Source organism: Convolutriloba macropyga, chromosome 14 (genome assembly GCF_964194025.1).
Source record: "Convolutriloba macropyga chromosome 14, txConMacr16.3, whole genome shotgun sequence".
Classification (NCBI taxonomy): domain Eukaryota; kingdom Metazoa; phylum Xenacoelomorpha; order Acoela; family Convolutidae; genus Convolutriloba; species Convolutriloba macropyga.
This window is the reverse complement of record NC_134481.1, coordinates 42,365,407-42,382,531: the sequence shown is the minus strand read 5'-3', so window position 1 is coordinate 42,382,531 and position 17,125 is coordinate 42,365,407. Positions and strand designations below refer to the sequence as shown.

The following is a 17,125-nucleotide window of genomic DNA, read 5'->3' as shown; positions in this document are numbered from 1 at the left end:
CAGCCCTACGAGTTCTAACCATTCTCCACTACAACATTGAGAAGAACAAATCCTTATAACTAAACATATGCACATTACAAACTTTGAGCAATCAAAAACGGTTGTTATTATATTGTCAAACTGTCATTTATTACTTTAACGTTAACGAGTTCATATCAGTTAACAATAAACTTTTCTGTTATCAATTTGTATTTTTCTGTAAAGGGGGAAATGTGGTACCCGTATCACACTCTACCATCATTGGTGCAGTAAACTAATAATATCTCTATTGTAGTACATTGTTAACATTACTTTTGTTTACTCTCTCAATCATGATTGACTCTTGCATTTCAGTGACAGGTAGTTGTGACCTTGATCAAAGCTAATACGTAAACTGTGAGTTGGCTCAGCGCAGTCTGCCTTAGTGTTTAAATTGAATGGTTGTAACTGACTCTCTTTCTTTCGTAACGCATTACAACATTATTATAGATCACACACTAGTAGGATCGATATTCTCTTCGTACCGGCGTCACGCTCCCGACAACAGTACGACAATAGTAATAATAATATAATAATATTAATAATAATAATAATAATAATAATAATAATTATTATTATTATTATTATTATTATTATAATAATAATAATAATAATAATAATAATAATAATAATAATAATGATAATAGTAACAAATATAACACAAATAGTAATAACAATAATAAAAATTATTATAATAAAAATAACAATAATAATAATAATGACGACAACAAAAGCAATATTAATAATAGTATTAATATTAATAATAATAATAGTAATAAAAATAATAATAATAATAATAATAATAATAATCAAAATAATAATAATAATAATAATAATAACAATAATAATAATAATAATAATAATAATAATAATAATAATAATAATAATAATAATAATATTAATAATAATAATAATAATAATAGTAATAAAAATAATAAAAATAATAATAAAATAAAAGCTAGTATGAAGTACTAATTGTCAAGCTATTTAACAAAGAATTAATTTTGACTATACATGTAGTACCTATAAATACTTTAGAACTTATATTTGACAAAATGGCAGCTGACGAAATCCTTCACGAAATTCTTAAGCGTATCGAAGTTGGAAACATCCAGAACAGTTTTGATGTGAACAGACTCAACGCAATCGACTCAGATCTGAGTGGAGATGTTAACATTTCTAGGACATTTGCAGAAGCAAACTATATTGGGTAACCATTGCGACCCCACTATTATTCATGGTGCTAAGATTTGTTTTGAATCCTGATTTTCTCGCTCTGACGAAGGGTATAAATACAGCGGATTTTTTATCCTTTTTCCATGCCCAAAATCAAACCACCATCTTGAGCTACTAATCAGATCTCTCCTGTGAATCTCTAAATTCTACTGTAAAGTACCTTATTGGTTATTCTCTCGTTTTGAGAAATTATTTGTTTTACTTAGCTAAAAACGCTTTTTATTCCACTTGCGAAAATCCATAACCCGACAACTTTAATCTCTGATGGTCTGAGAATCTTTTGAAAATTTTTGAAATGTGTGACTCGTGGCTTTGGTTAATTCTAATTTGAATATGTGATGCAAAACAAGAAATCCATCCCCAACTTTAGCCTTGATTTTATTCGCCTGTTTGCTAAGAAAAACGTTTAACATTTAGAAAGATTTTAGTTTTTATTAACCCGTGGAACTTGAAAAGAAAGCAAACGCACTTTAAATCAAATTTGTGTTTTCAGTTTTCTCAGCAAATTATTCGATCGGCTGCTTCAGTTTCAATGAAAATTTTAAATCAATTCTTTCTTCACCTTCGTTCTGAATAAAGCACAGTTGTTTCTGTTCATCAAATTATATAACCATTATAGTTAACTAACTACAGAACACATAACGAATGCTTCACTCGTAAAAATCATAACCAGCGTAGTTATATAAACAAAAATATTATGTACCAGAATCTGTCAGAAGCTAACAGCGATAGAAGTGAACGGGATTTCCTCAATGCTGTTAAAAATGGTTGCGATGAACTGGTGAAGCGATACTATTACCAAGGTCAGATAAATTTATAACTTGCTAGTTTTTTTTTTCAAATTGCCTTTCGGTCAATATTTTACTGTGTTAGGATTGCAAACATTTAAGTTCAGGCAACATTATCTGGTGGTTAAATTTATATATTTTTTCCAATAAATTAACTTATTATTCATTTTCCAATAAATTATTTACCTTCGTTTTTGTAAATATTGTCTCACCCAATGAGCGGGGAGAACAAAAATAATTTTCAAGAGTTCAATGAAGATTGAAGCGAGAAGAATTCTGAAGTTTAAGGAGAACAAGACTGATGTTATAGAGAGCGATTGAGAAGAATGAAGAATTCTTCAACAAAACAAACACACTTATTTGAACCTTTCATGAGCAAAAACTTTTGATTCCGAATCAAAGTTTGATAAAAAAGATTTGTATTAATTCATCTTTGTCTCTCAAAAAAATAAATTAACACTATTCTAAATTTAATAAATCGGTAAATATAATAGCACATTTAAGGAAACTAAGAGCCGTCATTTTGATTGTTCATGTACCTTTTTGCTGTAGGTTCAATTTTTTACTGTTGCGAAAGCAAGTGGAGCAAAAACCTCGGCGACATGAAGCAAAATTTTTGTCAAAAAACTTAGAATCAGCTTTTGTTATCAAGTAAAAAAGCAATTTTTTCGTTTGTTTATGCATAATCATGAGATCATAGACATACGCACTGTTGACAAATTGATTATCAACGTTTCCATGGCAAAGAAAAGTTTTGCTGTTCTGAAGTCTATGTCCACGAAATGGTGACGTTTCAACAAATATACGTACAAGATAAAAAAAATTCCGCAGAGTCTGATTGGCCGAGAATTGTAAAACACTTTAACTTTGAGCATTCAAATAACCTAACCCTAACATAAGGTATGCCTCGCAATTCAAGGCTTCAGCAGCCCGTGGGACTTGAGATGAATCTATCACAATCAAACATGAGATCAATTTTTCTCAAAAAAAAACATTGTTCTTTGCTTCTTTGCCAAGGAAATTATTGTCCTGAAATTAAGTCCTGAAAAATCAAATCTGATCCTGCTGAAAAATAGTCAAACCCAAAATTTTTAATGCTAACTACCTACACTCCAAACATACACATTATTTAATTGGCACAATTTTTGGCATTGTCTTTTTGGTCTAAGAAAAAAGGGGTTAAATGCTGGGTCCAGCTCAAGTCCAGTATTTAAAAAAGAACCTGGAAAGTGGATAAAAACTTTGGTATTCTCTAAAGTCAAACTTAAGTCTTTGCAAATGCCACAATAAACGAGCATGCTCTTCACGTGCCAGTCAAGTACGTTTGAAAACGAACAATTCTTGTCTTTAGCTGGCGTTTTCATTGATGTTGCGAACGTTCCAGGAGTGAATATAAAATGCAGGACTACCAAAGCCGAACAGCTTGATTCCTATGAGGCAAAAGAGGGTTTGACAGCGGTACACTTGGCTGCCTGGTATGGACATGACCACCTCATTAACTTCCTCTGTGACAGAGGATGTCCATTGGATGAAGAAGACTTCGCAGGATATAGACCTATACACTTCGCATGTGCTCAGGTCATGATTTTCACTGATCAGTCAAAATGCAGTTGTGAACTAATGAATTTCATAAATGTACAGGTTATGATTTTCACTGATCAGTCAAAATGCAGTTGCAAAATAATGAATTTCATAAATGTACAGGTTATGATTTTCACTGATCAGTCAAAATGCAGTTGCAAAATTATAAATTTCATAAATGTACAGGCTATGATTTTCACTGATCAGTCAAAATGCAGTTGCAAAATAGTGAATTTCTAAATGTACAGGTTATGATTTTCACTGATCAGTCAAAATGCAGTTGTGAACTATTGAATTTCATAAATGTACGGGCTATGATTTTCACTGATCAGTCAAAATGCTGTCGCAAAATAATGAATTTCATAAATGTCCAGGTTATGATTCTCACTGATCAGTCAAAATGCAGTTGCAAAATTATAAATTTCATAAATTTACAGGCTATGATTTTCACTGATCAGTTAAAATGCAGTTGTGAACTAATGAATTTCATTAATGTAAAGGTTATGATTTTCACTGATCAGTCAAAATGCAGCTGTGAACTAATGAATTTCTAAATGTACAGGTTATGATTTTCACTGATCAGTCAAAATGCAGTTGTGAACTAATGAATTTCATAAATGTACAGGTTATGATTTTCACTGATCAGTCAAAAGGCAGTTGTGAACTAATGAATTTCATAAATGTACAGCTTATGATTTTCACTGATCAGTCAAAATGCAGTTGTGAACTATTGAATTTCATAAATGTACAGGTTATGATTTTCACTGATCAGTCAAAATGCAGTTGTGAACTACTGAATTTCATAAATGTACAGGTTATGATTTTCACTGATCAGTCAAAATGCAGTTGCAAAATAATAAATTTCATAAATGTACAGGCTATGATTTTCACTGATCAGTCAAAATGCAGTTGCAAAATAATGAATTTCATAAATGTACAGGTTATGATTTTCACTGATCAGTCAAAATGCAGTTGCAAAATTATAAATTTCAGAAATGTACAGGCTATGATTTTCACTGATCAGTCAAAATGCAGTTGCAAAATAATGAATTTCTAAATGTACAGGTTATGATTTTCACTGATCAGTCAAAATGCAGTTGTGAACTATTGAATTTCATAAATGTACAGGCTATGATTTTCACTGATCAGTCAAAATGCAGTTGCAAAATAATGAGTTTCATAAATGTACAGGTTATGATTTTCACTGATCAGTCAAAATGCAGTTGCAAAATTATAAATTTCATAAATTTACAGGCTATGATTTTCACTGATCAGTCAAAATGCAGTTGTGAACTAATGAATTTCATAAATGTAAAGGTTATGATTTTCACTGATCAGTCAAAATGCAGCTGTGAACTAATGAATTTCTAAATGTACAGGTTATGATTTTCACTGATCAGTCAAAATGCAGTTGTGAACTAATGAATTTCATAAATGTACAGGTTATGATTTTCACTGATCAGTCAAAAGGCAGTTGTGAACTAATGAATTTCATAAATGTACAGCTTATGATTTTCACTGATCAGTCAAAATGCAGTTGTGAACTATTGAATTTCATAAATGTACAGGTTATGATTTTCACTGATCAGTTAAAATGCAGTTGTGAACTACTGAATTTCATAAATGTACAGGTTATGATTTTCACTGATCAGTCAAAATGCAGTTGCAAAATAATAAATTTCATAAATGTACAGGCTATGATTTTCACTGATCAGTCAAAATGCAGTTGCAAAATTATAAATTTCAAAAATGTACAGGCTATGATTTTCACTGATCAGTCAAAATGCAGTTGTGAACTAATGAATTTCATAAATGTACAGGTTATGATTTTCACTGATCAGTCAAAAGGCAGTTGTGAACTAATGAATTTCATAAATGTACAGCTTATGATTTTCACTGATCAGTCAAAATGCAGTTGTGAACTATTGAATTTCATAAATGTACAGGTTATGATTTTCACTGATCAGTTAAAATGCAGTTGTGAACTACTGAATTTCATAAATGTACAGGTTATGATTTTCACTGATCAGTCAAAATGCAGTTGCAAAATAATAAATTTCATAAATGTACAGGCTATGATTTTCACTGATCAGTCAAAATGCAGTTGCAAAATAATGAATTTCATAAATGTACAGGTTATGATTTTCACTGATCAGTCAAAATGCAGTTGCAAAATTATAAATTTCAGAAATGTACAGGCTATGATTTTCACTGATCAGTCAAAATGCAGTTGCAAAATAATGAATTTCTAAATGTACAGGTTATGATTTTCACTGATCAGTCAAAATGCAGTTGTGAACTATTGAATTTCATAAATGTACAGGCTATGATTTTCACTGATCAGTCAAAATGCAGTTGCAAAATAATGAGTTTCATAAATGTACAGGTTATGATTTTCACTGATCAGTCAAAATGCAGTTGCAAAATTATAAATTTCATAAATTTACAGGCTATGATTTTCACTGATCAGTCAAAATGCAGTTGTGAACTAATGAATTTCATAAATGTAAAGGTTATGATTTTCACTGATCAGTCAAAATGCAGTTGTGAACTAATGAATTTCTAAATGTACAGGTTATGATTTTCACTGATCAGTCAAAATGCAGTTGTGAACTAATGAATTTCATAAATGTACAGGTAATAATTTTCACTGATCAGTCAAAAGGCAGTTGTGAACTAATGAATTTCATAAATGTACAGCTTATGATTTTCACTGATCAGTCAAAATGCAGTTGTGAACTATTGAATTTCATAAATGTACAGGTTATGATTTTCACTGATCAGTCAAAATGCATTTGTGAACTATTGAATTTCATAAATGTACAGGTTATGATTTTCACTGATCAGTCAAAATGCAGTTGCAAAATAATGAATTTCATAAATGTACAGGTTATGATTTTCACTGATCAGTCAAAATGCAGTTGCAAAATAATAAATTTCATAAATGTACAGGCTATGATTTTCACTGATCAGTCAAAATGCAGTTGCAAAATAACGAATTTCAAAAATGTACAGGTTATGATTTTCACTGATCAGTCAAAATGCAGTTGCAAAATTATAAATTTCAAAAATGTACAGGCTATGATTTTCACTGATCAGTCAAAATGCAGTTGTGAACTATTGAATTTCATAAATGTACAGGCTATGATTTTCACTGATCAGTCAAAATGCAGTTGCAAAATAATGAATTTCATAAATGTACAGATTATGATTTTCACTGATCAGTCAAAATGCAGTTGCAAAATTATAAATTTCATAAATGTACAGGCTATGATTTTCACTGATCAGTCAAAATGCAGTTGTGAACTAATGAATTTCATAAATGTAAAGGTTATGATTTTCACTGATCAGTCAAAATGCAGTTGTGAACTAATGAATTTCTAAATGTACAGGTTATGATTTTCACTGATCAGTCAAAATGCAGTTGTGAACTAATGAATTTCATAAATGTACAGGTTATGATTTTCACTGATCAGTCAAAAGGCAGTTGTGAACTAATGAATTTCATAAATGTACAGCTTATGATTTTCACTGATCAGTCAAAATGCAGTTGTGAACTATTGAATATCATAAATATAAATGTACAGGCTATGATTTTCACTGATCAGTCAAAATGCAGTTGCAAAATAATGAATTTCATAAATGTACAGATTATGATTTTCACTGATCAGTCAAAATGCAGTTGCAAAATTATAAATTTCATAAATGTACAGGCTATGATTTTCACTGATCAGTCAAAATGCAGTTGTGAACTAATGAATTTCATAAATGTAAAGGTTATGATTTTCACTGATCAGTCAAAATGCAGTTGTGAACTAATGAATTTCTAAATGTACAGGTTATGATTTTCACTGATCAGTCAAAATGCAGTTGTGAACTAATGAATTTCATAAATGTACAGGTTATGATTTTCACTGATCAGTCAAAATGCAGTTGTGAACTATTGAATTTCATAAATGTACAGGTTATGATTTTCACTGATCAGTCAAAATGCAGTTGCAAAATAATGAATTTCATAAATGTACAGGTTATGATTTTCACTGATCAGTCAAAATGCAGTTGCAAAATAATAAATTTCATAAATGTACAAGCTATGATTTTCACTGATCAGTCAAAATGCAGTTGCAAAATAATGAATTTCTAAATGTACAGGTAATGATTTTCACTGATCAGTCAAAATGCAGTTGCAAAATAATGAATTTCTAAATGTACAGGTTATGATTTTCACTGATCAGTCAAAATGCAGTTGCAAAATAATGAATTTCATAAATGTACAGGCTATGATTTTCACTGATCAGTCAAAATGCAGTTGCAAAATAACGAATTTCAAAAATGTACAGGTTATGATTTTCACTGATCAGTCAAAATGCAGTTGCAAAATTATAAATTTCAAAAATGTACAGGCTATGATTTTCACTGATCAGTCAAAATGCCGTTGTGAACTATTGAATTTCATAAATGTACAGGCTATGATTTTCACTGATCAGTCAAAATGCAGTTGCAAAATAATGAATTTCATAAATGTACAGATTATGATTTTCACTGATCAGTCAAAATGCAGTTGCAAAATTATAAATTTCATAAATGTACAGGCTATGATTTTCACTGATCAGTCAAAATGCAGTTGTGAACTAATGAATTTCATAAATGTAAAGGTTATGATTTTCACTGATCAGTCAAAATGCAGTTGTGAACTAATGAATTTCTAAATGTACAGGTTATGATTTTCACTGATCAGTCAAAATGCAGTTGTGAACTAATGAATTTCATTAATGTACAGGTTATGATTTTCACTGATCAGTCAAAATGCAGTTGTGAACTAATGAATTTCTAAATGTACAGGTTATGATTTTCACTGATCAGTCAAAATGCAGTTGTGAACTATTGAATTTCATAAATGTACAGGTTATGATTTTCACTGATCAGTCAAAATGCAGTTGCAAAATAATGAATTTCATAAATGTACAGGTTATGATTTTCACTGATCAGTCAAAATGCAGTTGCAAAATAATGAATTTCTAAATGTACAGGTTATGATTTTCACTGATCAGTCAAAATGCAGTTGCAAAATAATGAATTTCATAAATGTACAGGCTATGAGTTTCACTGATCAGTCAAAATGCAGTTGCAAAATAACGAATTTCAAAAATGTACAGGTTATGATTTTCACTGATCAGTCAAAATGCAGTTGTGAACTATTGAATTTCATAAATGTACAGGTTATGATTTTCACTGATCAGTCAAAATGCAGTTGTGAACTATTGAATTTCATAAATGTACAGGTTATGATTTTCACTGATCAGTCAAAATGCAGTTGCAAAATAATGAATTTCATAAATGTACAGGCTATGATTTTCACTGATCAGTCAAAATGCAGTTGCAAAATAACGAATTTCAAAAATGTACAGGTTATGATTTTCACTGATCAGTCAAAATGCAGTTGCAAAATTATAAATTTCAAAAATGTACAGGCTATGATTTTCACTGATCAGTCAAAATGCAGTTGTGAACTATTGAATATCATAATTATAAATGTACAGGCTATGATTTTCACTGATCAGTCAAAATGCAGTTGCAAAATAATGAACTTCATAAATGTACAGATTATGATTTTCACTGATCAGTCAAAATGCAGTTGCAAAATTATAAATTTCATAAATGTACAGGCTATGATCTCCACTGATCAGTCAAAATGCAGTTGTGAACTAATGAATTTCATAAATGTAAAGGTTATGATTTTCACTGATCAGTCAAAATGCAGTTGTGAACTAATGAATTTCTAAATGTTCAGGTTATTGTTTTCACTGATCAGTCAAAATGCAGTTGTGAACTATTGAATTTCATAAATGTACAGGTTATGATTTTCACTGATCAGTCAAAATGCAGTTGCAAAATAATGAATTTCATAAATGTACAGGTTATGATTTTCACTGATCAGTCAAAATGCAGTTGCAAAATAATGAATTTCTAAATGTACAGGTTATGATTTTCACTGATCAGTCAAAATGCAGTTGCAAAAAAATGAATTTCATAAATGTACAGGCTATGATTTTCACTGATCAGTCAAAATGCAGTTGCAAAATAACGAATTTCAAAAATGTACAGGTTATGATTTTCACTGATCAGTCAAAATGCAGTTGTGAACTATTGAATTTCATAAATGTACAGGTTATGATTTTCACTGATCAGTCAAAATGCAGTTGTGAACTATTGAATTTCATAAATGTACAGGTTATGATTTTCACTGATCAGTCAAAATGCAGTTGCAAAATAATGAATTTCATAAATGTACAGGCTATGATTTTCACTGATCAGTCAAAATGCAGTTGCAAAATAACGAATTTCAAAAATGTACAGGTTATGATTTTCACTGATCAGTCAAAATGCAGTTGCAAAATTATAAATTTCAAAAATGTACAGGCTATGATTTTCACTGATCAGTCAAAATGCAGTTGTGAACTATTGAATATCATAAATATAAATGTACAGGCTATGATTTTCACTGATCAGTCAAAATGCAGTTGCAAAATAATGAATTTCATAAATGTACAGATTATGATTTTCACTGATCAGTCAAAATGCAGTTGCAAAATTATAAATTTCATAAATGTACAGGCTATGATTTCCACTGATCAGTCAAAATGCAGTTGTGAACTAATGAATTTCATAAATGTAAAGGTTATGATTTTCACTGATCAGTCAAAGTGCAGTTGTGAACTAATGAATTTCTAAATGTACAGGTTATGATTTTCACTGATCAGTCAAAATGCAGTTGTGAACTATTGAATTTCATAAATGTACAGGTTATGGTTTTCACTGATCAGTCAAAATGCAGTTGCAAAATAATGAATTTCATAAATGTACAGGTTATGATTTTCACTGATCAGTCAAAATGCAGTTGCAAAATAATGAATTTCTAAAAGTACAGGTTATGATTTTCACTGATCAGTCAAAATGCAGTTGCAAAATAATGAATTTCATAAATGTACAGGCTATGATTTTCACTGATCAGTCAAAATGCAGTTGCAAAATAACGAATTTCAAAAATGTACAGGTTATGATTTTCACTGATCAGTCAAAATGCAGTTGCAAAATTATAAATTTCAAAAATGTACAGGCTATGATTTTCACTGATCAGTCAAAATGCAGTTGTGAACTATTGAATATCATAAATGTAAAGGTTATGATTTTCACTTATCAGTCAAAATGCAGTTGTGAACTAATGAATTTCTAAATGTACAGGTTATGATTTTCACTGATCAGTCAAAATGCAGTTGTGAACTAATGAATTTCATAAATGTACAGGTTATGATTTTCACTGATCAGTCAAAATGCAGTTGTGAAATATTGAATTTCATAAATGTACAGGTTATGATTTTTACTGATCAGTCAAAATGCAGTTGCAAAATAATGAATTTCATAAATGTACAGGCTATGATTTTCACTGATCAGTCAAAATGCAGTTGCAAAATAACGAATTTCAAAAATGTACAGGTTATGATTTTCATTGATCAGTCAAAATGCAGTTGCAAAATTATAAATTTCAAAAATGTACAGGCTATGATTTTCACTGATCAGTCAAAATGCAGTTGTGAACTATTGAATATCATAAATATAAATGTACAGGCTATGATTTTCACTGATCAGTCAAAATGCAGTTGCAAAATAATGAATTTCATAAATGTACAGATTATGATTTTCACTGATCAGTCAAAATGCAGTTGCAAAATTATAAATTTCATAAATGTACAGGCTATGATTTTCACTGATCAATCAAAATACAGTTGTGAACTAATGAATTTCATAAATGTAAAGGTTATGATTTTCACAGATCAGTCAAAATGCAGTTGTGAACTAATGAATTTCTAAATGTACAGGTTATGATTTTCACTGATCAGTCAAAATGCAGTTGTGAACTAATGAATTTCATAAATGTACAGGTTATGATTTTCACTGATCAGTCAAAATGCAGTTGTGAATTATTGAATTTCATAAATGTACAGGTTATGATTTTCACTGATCAGTCAAAATGCAGTTGCAAAATAATGAATTTCATAAATGTACAGGTTATGATTTTCACTGATCAGTCAAAATGCAGTTGCAAAATAATAAATTTCATAAATGTACAAGCTATGATTTTCACTGATCAGTCAAAATGCAGTTGCAAAATAATGAATTTCTAAATGTACAGGTAATGATTTTCACTGATCAGTCAAAATGCAGTTGCAAAATAATGAATTTCTAAATGTACAGGTTATGATTTTCACTGATCAGTCAAAATGCAGTTGCAAAATAATGAATTTCAAAAATGTACAGGCTATGATTTTCACTGATCAGTCAAAATGCAGTTGCAAAATAACGAATTTCAAAAATGTACAGGTTATGATTTTCACTGATCAGTCAAAATGCAGTTGCAAAATTATAAATTTCAAAAATGTACAGGCTATGATTTTCACTGATCAGTCAAAATGCAGTTGTGAACTATTGATTTTCATAAATGTACAGGCTATGATTTTCACTGATCAGTCAAAATGCAGTTGCAAAATAATGAATTTCATAAATGTACAGATTATGATTTTCACTGATCAGTCAAAATGCAGTTGCAAAATTATAAATTTCATAAATGTACAGGCTATGATTTTCACTGATCAGTCAAAATGCAGTTGTGAACTAATGAATTTCATAAATGTAAAGGTTATGATTTTCACTGATCAGTCAAAATGCAGTTGTGAACTAATGAATTTCTAAATGTACAGGTTATGATTTTCACTGATCAGTCAAAATGCAGTTGTGAACTATTGAATTTCATAAATGTACAGGTTATGATTTTCACTGATCAGTCAAAATGCAGTTGCAAAATAATGAATTTCATAAATGTACAGGTTATGATTTTCACTGATCAGTCAAAATGCAGTTGCAAAATAATAAATTTCATAAATGTACAAGCTATGATTTTCACTGATCAGTCAAAATGCAGTTGCAAAATAATGAATTTCTAAATGTACAGGTAATGATTTTCACTGATCAGTCAAAATGCAGTTGCAAAATAATGAATTTCTAAATGTACAGGTTATGATTTTCACTGATCAGTCAAAATGCAGTTGCAAAATAATGAATTTCATAAATGTACAGGCTATGATTTTCACTGATCAGTCAAAATGCAGTTGCAAAATAACGAATTTCAAAAATGTACAGGTTATGATTTTCACTGATCAGTCAAAATGCAGTTGCAAAATTATAAATTTCAAAAATGTACAGGCTATGATTTTCACTGATCAGTCAAAATGCAGTTGTGAACTATTGAATTTCATAAATGTACAGGCTATGATTTTCACTGATCAGTCAAAATGCAGTTGCAAAATAATGAATTTCATAAATGTACAGATTATGATTTTCACTGATCAGTCAAAATGCAGTTGCAAAATTATAAATTTCATAAATGTACAGGCTATGATTTTCACTGATCAGTCAAAATGCAGTTGTGAACTAATGAATTTCATAAATGTAAAGGTTATGATTTTCACTGATCAGTCAAAATGCAGTTGTGAACTAATGAATTTCTAAATGTACAGGTTATGATTTTCACTGATCAGTCAAAATGCAGTTGTGAACTATTGAATTTCATAAATGTACAGGTTATGATTTTCACTGATCAGTCAAAATGCAGTTGCAAAATAATGAATTTCATAAATGTACAGGTTATGATTTTCACTGATCAGTCAAAATGCAGTTGCAAAATAATGAATTTCTAAATGTACAGGTTATGATTTTCACTGATCAGTCAAAATGCAGTTGCAAAATAATGAATTTCATAAATGTACAGGCTATGATTTTCAATGATCAGTCAAAATGCAGTTGCAAAATAACGAATTTCAAAAATGTACAGGTTATGATTTTCACTGATCAGTCAAAATGCAGTTGCAAAATTATAAATTTCAAAAATGTACAGGCTATGATTTTCACTGATCAGTCAAAATGCAGTTGTGAACTATTGAATATCATAAATGTAAAGGTTATGATTTTCACTGATCAGTCAAAATGCAGTTGTGAACTAATGAATTTCTAAATGTACAGGTTATGATTTTCACTGATCTGTCAAAATGCAGTTGTGAACTAATAAATTTCATAAATGTACAGGTTATGATTTTCACTGATCAGTCAAAATGCAGTTGTGAACTATTGAATTTCATAAATGTACAGGTTATGATTTTCACTGATCAGTCAAAATGCAGTTGCAAAATAATGAATTTCAAATATGTACAGGCTATGATTTTCACTGATCAGTCAAAATGCAGTTGCAAAATAACGAATTTCAAAAATGTACAGGTTATGATTTTCACTGATCAGTCAAAATGCAGTTGCAAAATTATAAATTTCAAAAATGTACAGGCTATGATTTTCACTGATCAGTCAAAATGCAGTTGTGAACTATTGAATATCATAAATATAAATGTACAGGCTATGATTTTCACTGATCAGTCAAAATGCAGTTGCAAAATAATGAATTTCATAAATGTACAGATTATGATTTTCACTGATCAGTCAAAATGCAGTTGCAAAATTATAAATTTCATAAATGTACAGGCTATGATTTTCACTGATCAGTCAAAATGCAGTTGTGAACTAATGAATTTCATAAATGTAAAGGTTATGATTTTCACTGATCAGTCAAAATGCAGTTGTGAACTAATGAATTTCTAAATGGACAGGTTATGATTTTCACTGATCAGTCAAAATGCAGTTGTGAACTAATGAATTTCATAAATGTACAGGTTATGATTTTCACTGATCAGTCAAAATGCAGTTGTGAACTATTGAATTTCATAAATGTAAAGGTTATGATTTTCACTGATCAGTCAAAATGCAGTTGCAAAATTATAAATTTCATAAATGTACAGGCTATGATTTTCACTGATCAGTCAAAATGCAGTTGTGAACTAATGAATTTCATAAATGTAAAGGTTATGATTTTCACTGATCAGTCAAAATGCAGTTGTGAACGAATGAATTTCTAAATGTACAGGTTATGATTTTCACTGATCAGTCAAAATGCAGTTGTGAACTATTGAATTTCATAAATGTACAGGTTATGATTTTCACTGATCAGTCAAAATGCAGTTGCAAAATAATGAATTTCATAAATGTACAGGTTATGATTTTCACTGATCAGTCAAAATGCAGTTGCAAAATAATGAATTTCTAAATGTACAGGTTATGATTTTCACTGATCAGTCAAAATGCAGTTGCAAAATAATGAATTTCATAAATGTACAGGCTATGATTTTCACTGATCAGTCAAAATGCAGTTGCAAAATAACGAATTTCAAAAATGTACAGGTTATGATTTTCACTGATCAGTCAAAATGCAGTTGTGAACTATTGAATTTCATAAATGTACAGGTTATGATTTTCACTGATCAGTCAAAAAGCAGTTGTGAACTATTGAATTTCATAAATGTACAGGTTATGATTTTCTCTGATCAGTCAAAATGCAGTTGCAAAATAATGAATTTCATAAATGTACAGGCTATGATTTTCACTGATCAGTCAAAATGCAGTTGCAAAATAACGAATTTCAAAAATGTACAGGTTATGATTTTCACTGATCAGTCAAAATGCAGTTGCAAAATTATAAATTTCAAAAATGTACAGGCTATGATTTTCACTGATCAGTCAAAATGCAGTTGTGAACTATTGAATATCATAAATATAAATGTACAGGCTATGATTTTCACTGATCAGTCAAAATGCAGTTGCAAAATAATGAATTTTATAAATGTACAGATTATGATTTTCACTGATCAGTCAAAATGCAGTTGCAAAATTATAAATTTCATAAATGTACAGGCTATGATTTTCACTGATCAGTCAAAATGCAGTTGTGAACTAATGAATTTCATAAATGTAAAGGTTATGATTTTCACTGATCAGTCAAAATGCAGTTGTGAACTAATGAATTTCTAAATGTACAGGTTATGATTTTCACTGATCAGTCAAAATGCAGTTGTGAACTATTGAATTTCATAAATGTACAGGTTATGATTTTCACTGATCAGTCAAAATGCAGTTGCAAAATAATGAATTTCATAAATGTACAGGTTATGATTTTCACTGATCAGTCAAAATGCAGTTGCAAAATAATGAATTTCTAAATGTACAGGTTATGATTTTCACTGATCAGTCAAAATGCAGTTGCAAAATAATGAATTTCATAAATGTACAGGCTATGATTTTCACTGATCAGTCAAAATGCAGTTGCAAAATAACGAATTTCAAAAATGCACAGGTTATGATTTTCACTGATCAGTCAAAATGCAGTTGTGAACTATTGAATTTCATAAATGTACAGGTTATGATTTTCACTGATCAGTCAAAATGCAGTTGCAAAATTATAAATTTCAAAAATGTACAGGCTATGATTTTCACTGATCAGTCAAAATGCAGTTGTGAACTATTGAATATCATAAATATAAACGTACAGGCTATGATTTTCACTGATCAGTCAAAATGCAGTTGCAAAATAATGAATTTTATAAATGTACAGATTATGATTTTCACTGATCAGTCAAAATGCAGTTGCAAAATAATGAATTTTATAAATGTACAGATTATGATTTTCACTGATCAGTCAAAATGCAGTTGCAAAATTATAAATTTCATAAATGTACAGGCTATGATTTTCACTGATCAGTCAAAATGCAGTTGTGAACTAATGAATTTCATAAATGTAAAGGTTATGATTTTCACTGATCAGTCAAAATGCAGTTGTGAACTAATGAATTTCTAAATGTACAGGTTATGATTTTCACTGATCAGTCAAAATGCAGTTGTGAACTATTGAATTTCATAAATGTACAGGTTATGATTTTCACTGATCAGTCAAAATGCAGTTGCAAAATAATGAATTTCATAAATGTACAGGTTATGATTTTCACTGATCAGTCAAAATGCAGTTGCAAAATAATGAATTTCTAAATGTACAGGTTATGATTTTCACTGATCAGTCAAAATGCAGTTGCAAAATAATGAATTTCATAAATGTACAGGCTATGATTTTCACTGATCAGTCAAAATGCAGTTGCAAAATAACGAATTTCAAAAATGTACAGGTTATGATTTTCACTGATCAGTCAAAATGCAGTTGCAAAATTATAAATTTCAAAAATGTACAGGCTATGATTTTCACTGATCAGTCAAAATGCAGTTGTGAACTATTGAATATCATAAATATAAATGTACAGGCTATGATTTTCACTGATCAGTCAAAATGCAGTTGCAAAATAATGAATTTCATAAATGTACAGATTATGATTTTCACTGATCAGTCAAAATGCAGTTGCAAAATTATAAATTTCATAAATGTACAGGCTATGATTTTCACTGATCAGTCAAAATGCAGTTGTGAACTAATGAATTTCATAAATGTAAAGGTTATGATTTTCACTGATCAGTCAAAATGCAGTTGTGAACTAATGAATTTCTAAATGTACAGGTTATGATTT

General features: G+C 29.7%; 1 protein-coding gene across 2 annotated transcripts in view; it reads left to right on the top strand.

Annotated features, from left to right (window-relative positions):
• Positions 1 to 1,861: 1,861 nt before the first annotated feature.
• LOC142352986 (uncharacterized) overlaps positions 1,862 to 17,125 on the top strand; it is a 64,338-nt gene continuing 49,074 nt past the window's right edge. Inside the window, exons 1-2 of one of the 2 annotated variants that reach the window (XM_075405155.1) lie at positions 1,862 to 2,057; positions 3,427 to 3,620. In XM_075405155.1, the coding sequence (XP_075261270.1) occupies positions 1,952 to 2,057; positions 3,427 to 3,620 (300 nt within the window). In that variant the 5' untranslated portion in view covers positions 1,862 to 1,951. Of the gene's footprint in view, positions 2,058 to 3,393; positions 3,621 to 17,125 lie in introns of both variants that reach the window. The other variant, XM_075405153.1, reaches the window with a different exon arrangement.